Here is a 13,570-nt window from a genome sequence, read left to right as displayed (position 1 = left end):
AACTCATTAAGATCTCTTATAACATAGGCTGGAGAAAAAAAAAAGCATGGCACCAGTCAAAGTTAAGACATGTAAAAAAAAAACTTTGAAATAAGATGAAGAGACACATGCTCATTCTTCAGTATATTCAAGCATCACACTTGTTGCAAAACCCAACATAAGTTATTTACCAAAAACTCATGAAGATCTCTTCTGACATCAGCTTAAAAAATAAAAGAATGGCACCAGTCAAATGGCATACAGAAAATATATAGATTTTGTGATAACCATCTTTTAATCAGTTGATATCAAAACAGAATAACAATGTGCATATGTTTTTCATTCTAGTTACCATGGCCCCGTACTAACACAGAAAAGCTACTAGTAGAGATGTTTGGAAACAATGCCGCCCAATTCCTTGCTATTGTTGAAGCCCTGACAGATAGTAATAGACGCGTGCTCCAGGCTGGACCACCTTTGCCCGATGAACCAGAGATACATGATGTAATTGCAGAACTGTTTTTTGCAGGAATTGATATCCTTTCAGGTAATGTTTGCCATGACTATATTTACAAACCTGTTGTGGTAAGAAAACAGCTATAAATAAAGTCAATGTCCAAAAATGGATTGCCCAAAACACATAGCATGAATTACAAAATCACATTTCTAAAATGTCAAAACAAAGCTATTATGTATGAAAATTGGATATATGATTAAAAACAGTATTTATTAAAGTGGTTTTACAGTAAAGACATTTTTACCTTAATGCATTCTCTGCATTGAGGTAAAAAGCATCCTACTGCTCTCTTTTCCTGGTTTCATAGAAGAGGAACACTGGGAGCCATCGACTGCTGCTGAAGTCAGTCAAATCCTGTGAATTGGGGGGGACGTGTCTGACCCACGCTGTGTGTGTTTATGTACACACACAGCCTGGCTTGGGAGAGCACCCACCCAAGTGCCCCCACAGCATACAGCGCAGAGAAGTGGAGGAGTAGAGAGCGCTGGCTGGGTAGTCATGAAGAGGAGGTAAGGGACTGCTCCGCTGCAATACTATTGCCCAGAGTGGGTAAGTATGACATGTTTATTGTTTTAAGAAAAAAAAAAAGCCTTTAGAACCACTTTAATCACAAGCTTTAAAGCTGAATTCCAGGAATTATATTTTTTACAGTTTATCCCAATGTAAGTATGCACAAAAAAAAAACAAAAAAAAAAAAAAACATAATGTCTGGTGTTTCAGCCTCAATAATTCAAAACTATGATATGCCTTTTTTAATTGAGAATCATACTGTCAGAATATGTTGTACACAAAAGCAAAATAAACAAGGTTCAATCAAAAAATGGATCGTTAGTAGATTATATTGTTATTAAAGGTATATTTGTCTGTAAACTTAAAAAAAAAAACCTATACTAAGTAAAATCTACCATCTGCCATTGTAAGACACATGAAGTGAGAGGCAGAGCCATTGAAAACTCCTTGGGTTTTAGGGGGCTCTACAAGTGATTAGACCTGTGTTGCCTGGTATCCATGTTAAACTTTTACAAGGCTATTTAACTAGGTTTGCTTTAGTATGAACTCAAAATACACCCTTTTATATAAGCACACAAAAGGTTCAGTTGACGTGCTTGCAGATAATTATCTAAATATATATTATATATATGAAATTGTTTCTTCTGTTTCTTTCTGCCACCTTGCAATGTCCCCATTGAGCTCCTGAAACCCTTCTTTATCCCTTCATTTCTGTTTGTTTGGAATGAGCAGAGCATGTTAGCTGTGGTCATGTGAACTGCTATATGTACACTACACACCGACAGCCCATAGTCCTTCTTGGGAGTGAGCAAGAGAGGGCAGCTATGTTCCTACCAGTAGGACCATGGAAAACAAATGTAACCATCCTCCAACAGGAAGTCAAATTACAGCAACAAAAAAAAAAAAAAAAACAGGATTTTGAAGGTTTGGAAGAGGCTGAGCGCATTAGAATGTTTTTTTTTTTTTTTTTTTAAATTAGGAATACATCATTTATTTTTGAAACAGAGTTTAGTGTCTCTTTAATAAAGATATCCATCATATGATGTATGAACATAAGGTCTTAACATCTCCAGCACTTTAAAAGTTGGGTTCTGTTGAGGCAAGTTTAGTTTCACTCTGCCTTGCGCTATGCTAACCCCATAGATAGATTGAAGATAGACTGGGGAATTGTTAAGTTTCCATTGAGGATTTCACTTTATTTCTAATTCTTATTTTTATTCTTAATTCTGTCTGTCACCAGTCATCTGGACAGAAGTTTGGGGAAATTTTCCTCATAAGGGCACAAGCAGCAATAAAATCCTGAAAGAGGTTCCAAACCTTTCTTACTTTTTAAGGATTGGCAGACCTTTTTCAGCCCTTTCGGCCAGCTTTTGTTGGACTGACTCCAGTACTCATGGGCCAAATGTTGGGCAGTTTCTATTGAACCGGCTGATGCTGCCCGACATTTGGCCCATGTGTACTAGGCTTTAAGAGCTTGTTAACACTATCTGTATTGAGCTGTGTTTATCTGGAAAGATCAACACAAGGACACATAGAAAACACTTTTTTCAAACAACAATGCTGCATTCAGGTGGGTAGCGTTGCATAAAAATGCAGACATGCTGCATTTTTATACTGCACAATGCACCACACCATATTTCACTGTAGCGCATAGACTTAAAGCAGAACTAATCCCCCCTGTGCTTTACAGCCAGGGAAGCGGCCATCCTAGTCTCTGTTTGATCTGCAGTTGCCATGGTGCTGCACATATGATTAGTTATGACACCAGACACATAATGGCTTGCCAGTTCGGTTGAGAGCACAAGCAAATGTGACAGTTATCATTTATGGCATACCTTAAGGTGATTGCAAAACATTGATTTTTAAAATAAAAAACACATCTTACCTGCTCTATGGTTTTGCACAAAGTAGCCCTGATCCTCCTCTTCTGGGGTCCCCCGCTGAATCCTTCCCCACCATAGCAAACCGCTTGCTATGGGGGAACTTGTGTGTGCTCACTCCTGAGGCGGCTCTGTGTGTCCATAAACACACAGAGTGTGGCATGTCCACACCCCCTCCTCACTGGCTCTGATTGACCGACTCTGAGCCTATGTAGAGTGCGAGAGCTGCTGCTCTTGTGTACATCAATGGATCAAGATCAAGCTCAGCTAAGTATAAGGGGGGGGGGGGGGATCTGCACTCAGAAGGATTTTTTACCTTAATGCAAAAAATGCATTAAGGTAAAAAATCTTTAGCCTTTAGGACCACTTTAAATGTAACCATTTTGGGAAACCATTACATTGATGGGTTTAGTTCTGCTTTGTATAAAGTGTCATTTTCTGACACCTCAATATAGTAAAAAAAAATAAGAAATTGTTAATAATGAAAAGCACTGCCCCTACACAATGGACACCAACCCATGCATGTTCTAAATCTAAAGAACCCCTATATGCACCCATGCCCAGACTATGGACAGTAACATATTCCTATGAAGAAGTAAAGGAGTTTAAAAAAAGTCATCCATAACCTCTCTAGCTGTTTGTAGTGTGAAGTAATTCCTCAGAGATTACACCAAAGACCATTAAGTCTATTTAAGTTGGTTTTAGCAGTTTATAAACAGCCACAGTTTATTTATTGTAGAGGGTAGGCTGGCTGCAAGGATCACGTTCACTTTAAAAATAATTCCCCATGATACCTATCTACTAGCTCCTAGCTATAGAGGTGAGTATGACTTGTTTTTAAAGTGGAGCTACAGGCTCCTTCAGAAAAAATACTGTAGCTGCTGACTTAATATTAAGACACTGACTTTTCAATCGGCTCTCGGGTGCTGCTGCCGCTATCTCAGCTAAGGGAAACTGGCAGTGAAGCCTTGCAGCTTCACAGCCAGTTCCCTAGTGCGCATGCATGAAGGGCACTGTGTTTTGTGAATGGCTTGGCAGCAGAGGGAAGTAGGAGCTGGGCCAAACCTCCGGTTGAGTTCGCTGCGGACTAAGTCAACCGAAAGTGGGAGCGGGTACTTGTCAAAACCAGTTACCCGCTCCCCCCTGAAAGGTGCCAAATGTGGCAGCGGGGGTTGGGAGGGTGTGTGTGGGGGGGGGGGGGGGGGTGGAGGCAAACAAGTGGATCTTGCCCTTTTAGGTGGATCTCCACTTTAAGTGCTTTTACTGCTTGTTCAGAATGTGTAAATACTTTTGTGTGTATGTGCTGAGCACAGGTTCACTTTAATGCTTCAGTCATTTAGTTAAAACCTTGTTTGTTGAACTAGTGCCCTATCCTAAACTGCATTTTTCTGTAGTTTTAATAAGATTATGAATACGATTAAGCAATATCATTAAAGCGGACGTGGCAATTCGCATCACATTCAGGTTATATGGTAGCCCCCACCGCACGTTCTAAATTGCTAGGGATGAAAAATAAATAAATTACGCCCATAAAGAGAAAAAAAAATTTCCGTTGACCCCAGCTTCTATCTGCCTCATCTAGGTAAGTGAGATGTCCCTAAGGGTTTTTACTGGATTGACATAATCGAATAGCATAGGTAGTTTGCCTTGTAATTTAGCAAAAAGGGCAAATATGTAAACATAACAGCAAAGGCACTCTTGAATGTGCAATATATTGCACATGTAATAATAGTATTAACAATATAATTTGACAGTAACTGTGAATATATATTTTGCCTTTATTCCCTGTATTTGTTTCAGGTGGAGGAGTCAAACCTGAGCGTGGTACTCCGGGTAATATCCAGACTGAATTGGGAAGATTGCTGAATGACTGCTCACTTTTGGAGCTAGCTGTGGAAGGTGAGAATCAGCAATACATACAGTAAATACTCTAGACAATGCCTAATTCTTATTTTAAAAGAACCTTTCTATTCACTAAGCACATAAACATAGTGGTAACCTCATAATCAGATTTATCGCTTGTTTCAAACATGTTCCTTCATTCAACTAAACATGCATCCTAAGTAGAATAAATAGTGCTGTAACTGATATGAAAAGTCAAATTTATATCAAAAGTCAACAGTTAACCCCTCATCTCTATTTGTAATCGCTCTCCTTGGTGGCACAGAACATTGACATGTGACTGTCACTGAAAGGATAGAGGTGTCATTAATCTACCGCTATCTGCTGTGCTATGGGCCAGATTGTGGTGTTCACTAGGAGAATACCTGAGTCCTTGGTGACCGACATGAGCAAAAGGTTTTGCTTGATGGTTATGCATGGGTGAATTGTCTATAAGCTGAATAATTCATATTTGGCTGCAAATTTTATAAACATTGGCAAGGGAAAGGGCTACTTCAAGACTAAGGCCAAATTGGCCATTGTGAGGCAATTATGTTGCAAAAAACTATGCCCAGGAGCCCAGGTGTGTACTAATAGCCGATGTTGGGGGGAATTGCACAGGGAGTGATTACCTGTGGCTAGGAATTCATGGTCGCCTCTGCATGCAAGTAGCATGTAGCATCTGTACCTAACTGTAGGTAATTGCTGGCTTTGCAATTTCATCTGAACACTGGTGGACAGCTGTGGCGGCTTTGTATTAGCTCCCTGGCCATAGCTGTTTGCACAAACTTGGGCTCCCAAGTGTGTTTTTTTTTGCGATATACTTGCCGCACTGCAACCAATTAGGTCATGGCAATGAGGCCTAATAAAAGTTCCAGTAGAGTTTATATGGCAGTCTCATGATCCAGCTGTTCTTAACCAACTCGGGTGACAATCTAACATCTATAAGGTATTTACATACACTTCCGGCTAAGGTGTGTGTGGAATCGGTCATGGGAAAGGTTAAAACACCTTGTGGAATTACAGTTGTTTTCCCCTTAATAAGTCCGCGCCACTGATGTTTGAAAATTGCCTCCTCTGCCTATTATTGGCCTACAATAAATAGCAGCCTGGTGCTCCCTATCATGTTTAGCAATTTCCAGGCTGGATAAGATGCCTGGGGATGCCAGGTAATGCCTTCACATCTGACCACTCTTTTTTTGTCTATGTCTAGTTTTATCTAGATCAGTAACAAACTTCTATTACACATCATTGTTTTTTTCCCTGTTTACAAGTACAGCTGCGTGTAGACATTGGATATCCTGCTGACTACTACATAATATCAGTTCCTTATTACAAATCCTTTATACATACAGAACCATTCATTGGAAACAATGCTTTAGTATTGACCAAATCATCTGTTAAGGATATTATTGCATTCCTGATTCCTGACACATATTATGGAAACGCTTCTATTCTGATTTATGAGCAGTGGATAAGCTGTTCCCATTCATTGGTTCCTATAGGCTGCTCTAGGTAAAAACTCAATTTTTGCTGCAGGTCTCATAATATCTTCTATTTATTGGTTTGCCCTTTTTAGCTACCTACTGCAGACCTACTAAAATAGAGTGAAAAGAGAAAAAAACTGCGCTAAAAAAATATAAACCAACATTACCTAAAGTAGCAACTCAGTTGTGAGATATGCACAGTGAAAAAGTAAACAGTTGTGTAAGTGCCGGTTCACACTGTTCCGACTTGTCAGGCGACTTGGTCACCTGACAAGTAGCGGTCCATGCTTTGCAATGGAACAGTTCTAATAGGAGCGACTCAAGTCGCTCCGACTTAGAAAAAGGTTCCTGCTCCTTTTTTTTGCAAAGTCGGAGCGACTTGCATTGACTTTTATGTGAAGTCGTTGCAAGCCGGGCCGAAGTCGCGGTGCACGGGCGACGGCATTAGACGCCTGAAGTCGGGTCGGATCAGTGTGAACGGACACTAAAGAGCTGCACTGTAAACACACATATGAATAGTGTTATATTAAAAAAACCAGGAAATCGAAACATTCAAAAATTAATCAAAATAGTGTGATAGTCCCAAATAAAGGATAATCAGTCCTTGTAGATAAACACAAATGATTATCATAACACCCGTGAAACAAATGTTGAAAAAAATAAAAATGTGGAGAAATGTAGAAAAATATTTCCTCCAGTATTAGGATATCCAATCACCACAAATCGACTGCAACCTAATAAATTGCACGCTTACCGGGTGGTATGACCCTATCACAGAGGGTCAAACACACTTGCGACTAATACCCAGCCAGGGCATTTGATCGTGCTGTCAGGGTAGATGGCCTCATAACCTCCTCAAGATTCCCAATGAGTCAACACAGCAAGGATGGATGTCAGGATTATAACAGTAGATCTCATAGGGGTTCACAAAAAGAGATAATGCTCGCCATAGAGTAAAACCAAACTACTTTATTCAGATAAAAGGAAAGTTTCACTTACATCAAGAACATTTAAAACACACGTGAATAAGAAAAGCTGTCTGGCTCCAAAAAAGTGCCAGTCCCTCCGGGATCGTCTAAACAGCGCGGTGACGTCAGCACGTTGCTCCTCCCAAACTACCGTTTACTAAAATAACTACCTTCAGACTAAGAAAAAAAAACGGAATACTCCCATGTCAGTAGAGATAGAGTTATGATGTATAGTATTTTGAAGAAGATTTATCACGTTGGATGTTATGACAGCAGTTTTGGCCATTAACACTGTAAAACGATTGCATTGTATATTCACCTCAAAATTTATACACCTGAAATATCTTTCCACTTCCCAATCAGCACCTTTTAAAAAGAGCAGGTAAGTATAAAATGTTTGTTATTTTAATACAAATAAAAAACAAGATTTGAATATCACTTTAAGGAAGAGTCTTTGTTTTATGAGAGTAGATTATGAAGAAACTACATATACTGAACATAATTATAAACGCAACACTTTTGTTTTTGCCCCCATTTTTCATGAGCTGAATTTAAAGATCTAAGACTTTTCTATGGACACAAAAGGCCTATTTCTCTCAAATATTGTTCACAAATCTGGATAAATCTGTGTTAGTGAGCACTTCTCCTTTGCCGAGATAATCCATCCACTTCACAGGTGTGGCATATCATTAGACAGCATAATTATTGCACAGGTGGGCCTTAGGCTGGCCACAATAAAAGGCCACTCTAAAATGTGCAGTTTTAACACACAGCACAATGCCACAGATGTCGCAAATTTTGAGGGAGCGTGCGATTGGCATGCTGACTGCAGGAATATCCACCAGAGCTGTTGCCCGTGAATAGAATGTTAATTTCTCTACCATAAGCCATCTCCAAAGGAGTTTCAGAGAATTTGGCAGTACATCCAACCAGCCTCACAACCACAGACCACGTGTAACCACACCAGCCCAGGACCTCCACATCCAGCATCTTCACCTCCAAGATCGTCCGAGACCAACCACCCGGACAGCTGCTGCAACAAACGGTTTTCATAACCAAAGAATTTCTCCACAATCTGTCAAAAACCGTCTCAGGGAAGCTCATCTGCATGCTCTTTTCCTTATCGGGGTCTTGACCTGACTGCAGTTTGTTTTTGTAACCAACTTGAGTGGGCAAATGCTCACATTTGATGGCATCTGCCACTTAGGAGAGGTGTTCTCTTCATTGATGAATCCCGGTTTTCACTGTACAGGGCAGATGGCAGACAGCATATCTGGTATTGTGTGGGTGAGCGGTGTGCTGATGTTAATGTTGTGGATGGAGTGGCCCATGGTGGCTGTGGGGTTATGGTATGGGCAGGCGTATGTTATGGACAATGAACACAGGTGCATTTTTTTTATGGCATTTTGAATGCACAGAGATACCATGACAAGATCCTGAGGCCCATCGCTGTGCCATTCATCCACGACCATCACTTTATGTGGCCCCATGTTGCAAGGATCTGTACACAATTCCTGGAAGCTGAAAACATCCCAGTTGTTGCATGGCCAGCATACTGACCGCACATATGTCACCCATTGAGCATGCTTGGGATGCTCTGGATCGGCGTATACGACAACATGTTCCAGGTCCTGCCAATATAAAGCAACTTTGCACAGCCATTGAAGAGGAGTGGACCAACATTCCACAGGCCACAATTAACAACCTGATCAACTCTATGCTAAGGAGATGTGTTCACTGCGTGAGGCAAATGGTGGTCACACCAGATACTACTGACTCGTTTTCAGACCCCCCCCCCCCCCCGGACCTCCCCAATACAGTAAAACTGCACATTTTGGAGTGGCCTTTTATTGTGGCCAGCCTAAGGCACACCTGTGCAATAATCATGCTGTCTAATCAGCATCTTGATATGCCACACCTGTGATGTGGATGGATTATCTCGGCAAAGGAGAAGTGCTCACTAACACAGATTTAGACAGATTTGTGAACAATATTTGAGAGAAATAGGTCTTTTGTGTACATAGAAAAAGTCTTAGATCTTTGAGTTCAGCTCATGAAAAATGGGGGCAAAAACAAAAGTGTTGTGTTTTATCATTTTGTTCAGTGTATTTAATCCATGACCATTATGAACATTCATTTATTAGATCTATAGTTAAACATCTTCAAGTGAACTAATAAATAGGTAAGGAAGAAAAGATAAATAAAACACTAATGTGGTTTGTGGTAGTTTGTCTAGAAGGAATAATTATTGTTTCATGAACATAGCTTCATTAAGTGACTACATTAATTTGTTTTATCTGGAAACTAATCCTCTTATAAATCAACAAAAGAAGGCGCACCCTTGATCCCAAGTTTTAATCTGTCAGTCATACATATGCACACCCTTCTTGATTAATGGCGACACATTAGTCATGGGCTGTGGATACATTTTAGTAATTAAGGAAAGAAAATATCTTAGGCCAAATTAACACTGAACAAATGTTAAAATACAAGTTGTAATATAGGTTATTTCACCTAATTTTATTCATCTAGTTTTGTGATTCACACACATCTGTGCAGCCAGTCAATTGATACCACTATTGGCCTTTCAACTTGGCAAGTTAGGCCGGTCATACATTATACATTTTTCTTGTACAATTTCTGTACAATCTCCTTTAGATTTACCTTCAACTATGTAGTGTGAGGGCCTGCCTGATTGGATACAAATTGAAAGTGTTTTTTAGTTTTGACTTCATAATATATGGTTTTTGGTAAATCTAAAGGAAAATTGTATAAGAAAATGGTTTACTATATGGCCAGCTTTAAGCCATGCCGTGGTTGCAGAAAAGATAATTGCTTAATTCCCCTATCAACACAGTCAGTGTTAATGGGGGAATCCCTTCCGCTGAGTTATTGTGTTCTCCCGGCGGGGACGGGGAAAGCCGCCCCTGTCGGGAGAACACAGTGATTACTGCTAGCTGCAATGACAGCCACTGGCAATAATCGCTTGTAATATCAGACCCAAATTGATCAATTAATCATTTTGAACAAATTCTGCCTGCTCATACATAATTTAAATCTCAGCTGGTCCCTGTTAAATTTGAATTTGTCTATGGCTTGTCTTACTCCGTAGTGAAACAATGGCCCAATAGTGTTACGATGTAACACTAGTTGTAAGAATATATATATCTATATATATCGTGACAGGTGGAGACTCTGTCACGGTGAAAAGGGTCATTTAAAGGACACAGAGTGTGCACATTGGCTCTGTGCAGGACTACAGAGCGTAGTTGTGCAGTGGAGAAGACTGCTATTGCAGCTTTCTCCAGGTTTTGGTATACCTGAAAGGGGCTCTGTAGTTTGGAGATTTCAAAGTGTCTTGGGAGGGACGGAATCTCCAACTCTGTGTCCATGTTTTGTTTATGGCCAGCAGGGTGTGTGCTCAGAGTCAGGTGCACACAACCCTTATAATGAAGGTCTAGGAAGACATCAGGGCTCCCAGTTGGAGACTGCTTCAGCCAACAGACAGGAGGTCTGTTCGTGGGGAGTCAGGAGGACTCCGATACTCTCCGGGAGTCAGTGGCTGCAGGTGGCAGCCGGAGCACATGTGTGTGTGTTTGTCTGAAGAGACAGGAGACGGCCTGAGGATTAAGGCCAGAGTGAAGTGCCAGCTTCATGGAGTTCATGGTCTGGGGACCAGTGAAAAGAGCAGGGGTACTGCTATTGGAAATCTGCACAAGAGTGTGAGAGCCAGGTGGGCTGGTATTTTCAGTTTTTGTATCGACTGGAGAAGAACCCCTGCGTGGGAAAACCTTGTTACAGACTGTTTATGTTTGCCTTTTAATAAAAATGGGCTGCCATGCCCTTAAAATGTATACCTGACTGCAGTGAATCACTGGAGAAATGCATCAATCGCTGAGCTAATTGTCCCCCATATTACAATATATATATATATATATATATATATATATATATATATATATATTAATCATGTGCAATATTTTATGTTTAACTGACTAAAGAAGCAAAAATGTATTTTTTTTCACTGTATTTTCTATTCTTGGCCATAATAAAGACATAAAATAGGTATAAAACTCAATTTAATAAAAGGCAGGATGATTTATGGCAGCCGATAACATTGTGTCTCCTGAAAACAAAAGTATAAAAAAGGGTCTGGGATCTATGCATGCTTTTTGTGTTTTCACATATTTAGAACTATGTGGTATTTTCTTTCTTATGTTACAGAACAAAAAATATAAATTTAATTTTTTTTTTTCATTTTTAGTCTAGTTAGGATGAATAGTTGCATAGTTATATTTCATATTAATAATTTTAGCAAGCTGGTCAGTAATTAAAGCTCCTTTTTACACATTTAGCCTAACTGGTTTTCAGAAAATAACGGAAAATTGATATCAAATACTTACCGTAATTTTCCTTTCCTGATGGACTCCATGGCAGCATACGTTCGGGTAGGCTCCGCCTCCTCTCCTACCTCATAGGACCCCACTCCCATAAATCTTTGCTCCCTTTCAGCATCAGTGTTCTGTAACTAGCCTACTCAGGAATTGGGAGGGGACTCCTGCTGCCATGGAGTCCATCAGGAAAGGAAAATTACGGTAAGTATTTGATATCAATTTTCCGTTTTCCTGACAGACTCCATGGCAGCATACGTTCGGGAAATAACTCGCTATACACTCCCGGGTGGGAAGATGCTGAACAAAGAAAAAACTTTAATTGGCACTGTCAATTGACAAAACTTGAACGCCAAAGTTAACTGAAGATAAAGCAGCAGGTTCTACACAGTAATGTGTAAGAAAGGTATTCACAGACGACCAGGCGGCTGCTCTGCAGATTACGTCAGGCGCGACATGTTTAGAAACAGCCCAGGACGTAGCGATGCTTCTGGTAGAATGAGCTGTAATCGCCTCTGGAGGAGCCAAGCCTTTTGCTCTATATGCCCATTGTACAGCCTGAACAATCCATGCAGCCACTGCTCTTGAAGAAGCACGCCTTCCTCTCTTGTTTCCATGGAGAAGAACGAACAGGAAATCTGATTGACGGAAGGATGATGTGGCTTCTAAGTATCGACTCAGAGTGTCGCCCACGTCCAGAGGATGGACTAAGGACTGCTCATCTGTTCTGAAGGTGGGAAGAACTATCTCAGAATTCTCATGGAAGACAGATGTTACTTTAGGGTTTGACCCCAGCATAGGGATTAGGACCACTCTATCTTGAAAGAAGGTCAGAAAAGGCTCTTTGCAGCCCAGATTGTGTATCTCTGAAACCCTCTTAGCAGAGGTGATAGCCACCAGAAATACCGTCTTCAGTGTAAGCTCCTTGATGGACATGGAAGCGACATCTTTTGAAGTAAAGAAGTCCAAAACCAACGGAAGATCCCATTTCGGGAATCTTGGCTTTCTCTGCGGCCTTAGCCTGACTGCACCCTTAAAAAACTGTTGGATCAGTTGATGTCTTGCCCACTGAATCCCGGTGAAAGCAGAGATGGCAGAAACTTGTACCCGGAGAGAACTAACCGAGAGGGATAGATCCAACCCGGACTGTAGGAAACTTAAGATTTGCTGAATAGTAGGGGTGCCTGCTGAACCCAGGCTCCGAGCTTGATAACTCATAAACCTTGCCCAGATCCTCTCATAAACTCTGTTGGTACTGGCTCTTCTAGAACTCATAAGAGTGGGAATCACCTCCTCTGGACATCCGAGAGCCTCCAACCTCCCCCTCTCAAGAACCAGGCCTTGAGGTGTAGCCGCGCAGGGCATGGATGAAGAGTAGGACCCTGCGATAGAAGGTCTGGCCTGAGAGGAAGAGGGTTTGGATCCCTGAAGCTGAGAAGGGACAGCAGAGGAAACCAAGGCCTGTTGGGCCAGAAGGGAATTATTGCTATGACCTCCACCTCCTCCATCTTCAGTCTCCGCAGGAATTGGAGTACTATTGGCACCGGAGGAAAGGCATAGGCAGACTGGAAGTTCCATCTGTCCGTGAGGGCATCCACTCCGAAGGCTCGGGGATCCCTGAACCTCGTATAATACTTCTGGAGTTTCTTGTTGCGTGGACTCGCAAAGAGATCCACCTCCGGTGAGATTCCCAGAGACAGAACCCAGTTGAACACCTCCTGATGAAGGGACCATTCGTTGTTGTCCAACTGAAATCTGGACAGGAAGTCTGCTTCCGTATTCAACACTCCTGGTACAAAGACCGCCGAGAGATTGGCCAGATGTTGCTGGGCCCAGGACATAATTGGTTCTGTTTCGTGGAGTAGAGACATGCTGCGAGTTCCACCTTGCCTCTTGACGTATGCCACTGCCGTGGTGTTGTCCATCCTGAGTAACACTGAGGCTCCCTGAGTCAGAT

General features: G+C 41.2%; 1 protein-coding gene across 1 annotated transcript in view; it reads left to right on the top strand.

Moving 5' to 3' along the window:
* Positions 1 to 13,570, top strand: part of CFAP54 (cilia and flagella associated protein 54) — a 616,124-nt gene that overhangs the window by 110,996 nt on the left and 491,558 nt on the right. Inside the window, exons 9-10 of the mRNA XM_082253561.1 lie at positions 328 to 526; positions 4,687 to 4,785. Coding sequence (XP_082109687.1) covers positions 328 to 526; positions 4,687 to 4,785 — 298 coding nt within the window. The remainder of the gene's footprint in view (positions 1 to 327; positions 527 to 4,686; positions 4,786 to 13,570) is intronic.

The sequence above is a fragment of the Pelophylax lessonae genome (assembly GCF_965119305.1).
Source record: "Pelophylax lessonae genome assembly, chromosome: 4".
NCBI classification, from domain to species: Eukaryota; Metazoa; Chordata; class Amphibia; order Anura; family Ranidae; genus Pelophylax; species Pelophylax lessonae.
The sequence above is the reverse complement of the archived record's forward strand: the minus strand, read 5'-3'. Positions and strand labels throughout refer to the sequence as shown.